This window comes from Cricetulus griseus, unplaced genomic scaffold (genome assembly GCF_003668045.3).
Source record: "Cricetulus griseus strain 17A/GY unplaced genomic scaffold, alternate assembly CriGri-PICRH-1.0 unplaced_scaffold_162, whole genome shotgun sequence".
NCBI classification, from domain to species: domain Eukaryota; kingdom Metazoa; phylum Chordata; class Mammalia; order Rodentia; family Cricetidae; genus Cricetulus; species Cricetulus griseus.
This window is the reverse complement of record NW_023276878.1, coordinates 40,429-44,275: the sequence shown is the minus strand read 5'-3', so window position 1 is coordinate 44,275 and position 3,847 is coordinate 40,429. Positions and strand designations below refer to the sequence as shown.

The following is a 3,847-nucleotide window of genomic DNA, read 5'->3' as shown; positions in this document are numbered from 1 at the left end:
CCAAAGATTTACATCGCGCAAGCTTATACATAAGATATAAGAGTTCCAGCAATGGAGAGAATTTTTTTTTTATTTTGTCTCAGCTTTAGGGTCAAATCTATTTGTCAAATTTATTTAGATGGTTTTTTCTTGTAAACACCGTCTCTTATTTCCTTTCAAAGCTTGACTGTTGATGGTAAGGGAAAATCAAAAGACCAGCTTCCTTTGATTTGTTGTGACAAATCCTCTGTTGGATGTTTAAGTTTTCTTCAGAAATGCATGGAAATACAGGGAAGATGGAAAGCAGTCATTTGTGGTGGTACCAGATTCCTAAGATTTGTTTTCATTTTGTTGTCGGTCATCTTGATGGTGTTCATAACACAGTCTTCTTGTTCTATGAGTCATTCAATGTTTTTAAACTACTCCTGTGGTCTAATAACTTAAAAGATTACAGGTTTCCTGTATTTGCTAATGATACAAACAGGAAGTTGAAGAATATGTATAAAGGGAAGCTTATACTGTTGCTATCTAATTCCATTACACTTTTCTCCTGGTTATTTTCAAAGGTAATGATTTTATGACCAGTTGTCCTACTGAAAGTTACTTTTCCATCAGCGTCAAAGCACACCAAAGTTATTCTGAATACTACATTTTGTATCTGTTTTAAGCAGGTAGAGCTATCATACTGCTGATAATTTTGCTTGAAAATGATATTACGGTTGGTAAAGATGATATGTAAAGGAAAGCTAAATCTGCAACCTGACCACTTCCAGGAGTATGTGCCCTCTCTGCTGATCCTTGTACCACACCTCATGCTGCATCCCTCAAGTTCTTTTTCATTGATGGTTCTCGGTCCAATTTTCCTGTTCTGCTGTGCCTGAAGCAAAGTCAGCCACTGCTGTTTATAAACAGGGGTCAGCCATTCTAAAGGTATTAGGCGATCTTGTTCAAGAATAGTAGTGGAGGCAAGGTCACAGATGATATGCTGAAACCTCAGTTGTTTAAACACTGGTTGAAATACTAGCCCTTCTTCACTTTCAAGGAAAGTGATGTCATCAATACATTCCATGTGTTTGTTAAGCCAGCTGTTGGCACTAGCCGAGAGGCGATCCACTGAACCTTTCCAGCCAGGATTAAAATAAAGGAATACCCAGCCTTTCAGGGTGGTATATAGATTAATTTCCTTTGGCAGCACTAGTAGGTCCGATGATGAAACAAGTAGATACATGATCTTTATATCAATTTGTTTGTAAAGTCTAACATTTGGGTGTGTCATCAAGTTGCAAAGAATCCAGTCAAGGCACCGAGTCTTTACAGAGTTCAATCGATATGTTTCTGCTGCTAGATAGTATGAACACACAGTTTTCATATTAATGGTTTTCTTCATGGTGTCATTACATTGCCGAATTACGTCCTCTACCTCAAGCAAACACGCTGCTGCCAGAACACGAGGAATTCGAAGGGGCTTTAGTGGCAAGTCCTCGTCCCTGTACAGTGAACCCAACACAAAGTCCAAGGACCTGAGGTCTATGTCCTCGTTCTTAATCTCCAGTTGAATAATATCATTATGCCGTTCTTTCCAAGTGTCTTTGAGGATATTAGCAAAGTACCTCGACTGACATAAAAATGATTTGTGCAAAGACCATATTCTCCCTAGAGCACGGACTTTGATATCACTGTCTTTCCCACCCAAAAATAAAGTTTGGTAAGTATACTTAGATGAGAGCTTCCTTTTTTTGCCATAGATGATGCCAAAAACTTGATGTATATTTACTACCTGGCTCAGAGATCTGTGGATGTCCCAACTGCTCCTTTTGCGCTTGCGACTGCCACGTGCGATACTGGGACCCGCACTGCATCCTGGCTGCTGTGGCTCTGCCAAAATGGGCTCATACCATCTCCAGACTCGACTGACGTAAAGCCCCATCGATGAAATCTCCTAGAACCTCTAAAGGAGACGCTGCAGAGGATTCTCTCTCATGCCATTGCTAGAGTGTGCCAGGACCGCCTAAGCTCAAGGGATTTCTCTACCTCAGTCTCAGACGTCACAGAAAAGGCAGGCAATTGCTCATTGTTGACGCCTGCCCTGGAGCAGCGGCCCCGCCCCTTGCCAGTAGGCCCTTTTAAAAGTACAGGCGTGTGATCCAACTTCTAGTCTTGTCTTCCTCCTTCCCTTTCCTTTCTCCCTCCTACTCTCCCTTCCTTTCTACCTAATTTCCTTCCTTCTCTCCTTTCTCGTTTCTTCGTTTCCTTTCCCCACTCTCCTCCTTTCCTTTGCTCCCTCCTTTCTGTCCATGGTTTCCAAAGGGTCCCATATGTCGCTTAAGCTTACCTCACTCAAAGACAAGAACCTGCTGCCTCAGTCTTGTAAGCTGAATTTTTTTCTGTAAAGATAACGACCAAGTCACGCCCATCTTGATGAGTGTTACAGATTGTACATATTCCAACTCATAGCCCCTGGAGTACTATGGAATAGTCCTGCTGGGAGGTGGTGGCGATGCCTTTAATCCCAACACTTGGGAGGCAGAGGCAGGGGGATCTCTGTGAATTTGAGGCCAGCGAATTCCAGGACAACATCCAAAGCAACACAAAGAAATCATGTCTCACAAAACAAAACAAAAGCACAAAAACAGAAGACACTCAACTGTCAATAGTATTGAATGTAAGCACTTACCAACAACTTTTAGACTTTTTATTGCTTATTTTATTAGTCTTTTTGATCTCTATACAAGACAAGTATTAATTTCACATATGTGGTTATATGTAGATGCCCCAAATTTCTGTGTATGCTTTGCCTATTCATATACAGATTTAAAAATATTTGGTTGACATTGTAAGAGCAAGAAAAAGCCTCCTTAAGAAATTCCCTGCGTGGCACAAGGCTGATTCAGCTCCAGCCAAAGAAACATAAACAGTTCCAAGGAACGCCCATCCCGGTCAAAATGACCGCATCCGGAGAGTCAGGTAATGACTGATTTTGATAAACAGCATCTACTCGTCACAACTGTTCTTGCGGGCTACTGTTAGTAACAATTTTGAAATTCCCCTAGCCCCCAGGTCAATGAATCCAAAGGTCGCCTACTCTTACCCAATACTGAACAGCCAAGGAACGAGCCACCCTAATTTTTTTTTCCTTTAAAAACCCCTTACAATTGAGGCCAGACACCCTTTTCCTGCAGCTGCTGTGCCTGCTTGCTGGACAGGGTCGCTGCCAAGCCTTGTAACTTAACATTAAGCCTTATGCATTTGCATCAGTGAGTCAGCTCCTTGGTGGTCCATTTTTGGGGTCTCACGAACTTGGCATAACCCACATAAGGTTCCTTATAAACCCAGTTATTTGGCTAATGTACACATGTATGCATGGTTTATGTTTTTGTTTTATTGACTTGCATTTTCCTATTAAGATTCTATGGGAATATTTACTCAAAAAATTATAATTCTTTAAAAGACAGTCAAATTTTAAATATTTGTTTTTATGTCTATGAGTAAAACCCCTCATATCTGCAATAAGATAAATATCTTTCAATATTTCCTTGCTGAACTTTAATAGAAATATTGAACTATTTTTTCTAGATCTAAATAGTAACATTATATGTCTTTATAGATTCTTGTATTTAAAATGACAGGGCACTTTACAAAAGAGTATACTCAGTGTAAGCCAGTTTTTTTTTGTTTGTTTGTTTGTTTGTTTGTTTTTTGAAACAGAAAAAGAGTTCATCTACACTCGTATCCACATAGGGTAAATACGGAAAGTAATAAAACAAAATTTACCATAGATTCTCTTTGAATGCTGTCATTGTGAGCCGTGTCAGGCCCAAACCCTGACAAGACAGGCTGCATCGTGTTTTTCATCCTTTTTTTACCTGCA

The 3,847-nt window shown here is 40.2% G+C and overlaps 1 protein-coding gene across 1 annotated transcript; it reads right to left on the bottom strand.

Annotated features, from left to right (window-relative positions):
• Positions 1–427: 427 nt before the first annotated feature.
• Positions 428–1,906, bottom strand: LOC100764734 (germ cell-less protein-like 2). The gene has a single exon (XM_027434267.1). It carries the CDS (start codon positions 1,904–1,906, stop codon positions 428–430), a length of 1,479 nt encoding a protein of 492 aa, XP_027290068.1.
• Positions 1,907–3,847: the final 1,941 nt, after the last annotated feature.

Excerpts from the sequence above, each read along its gene's own strand:
- LOC100764734 (XM_027434267.1), bottom strand. The coding sequence starts at position 1,906 with ATGGGGCTTTACGTCAGTCGAGTCTGGAGATGGTATGAGCCCATTTTG.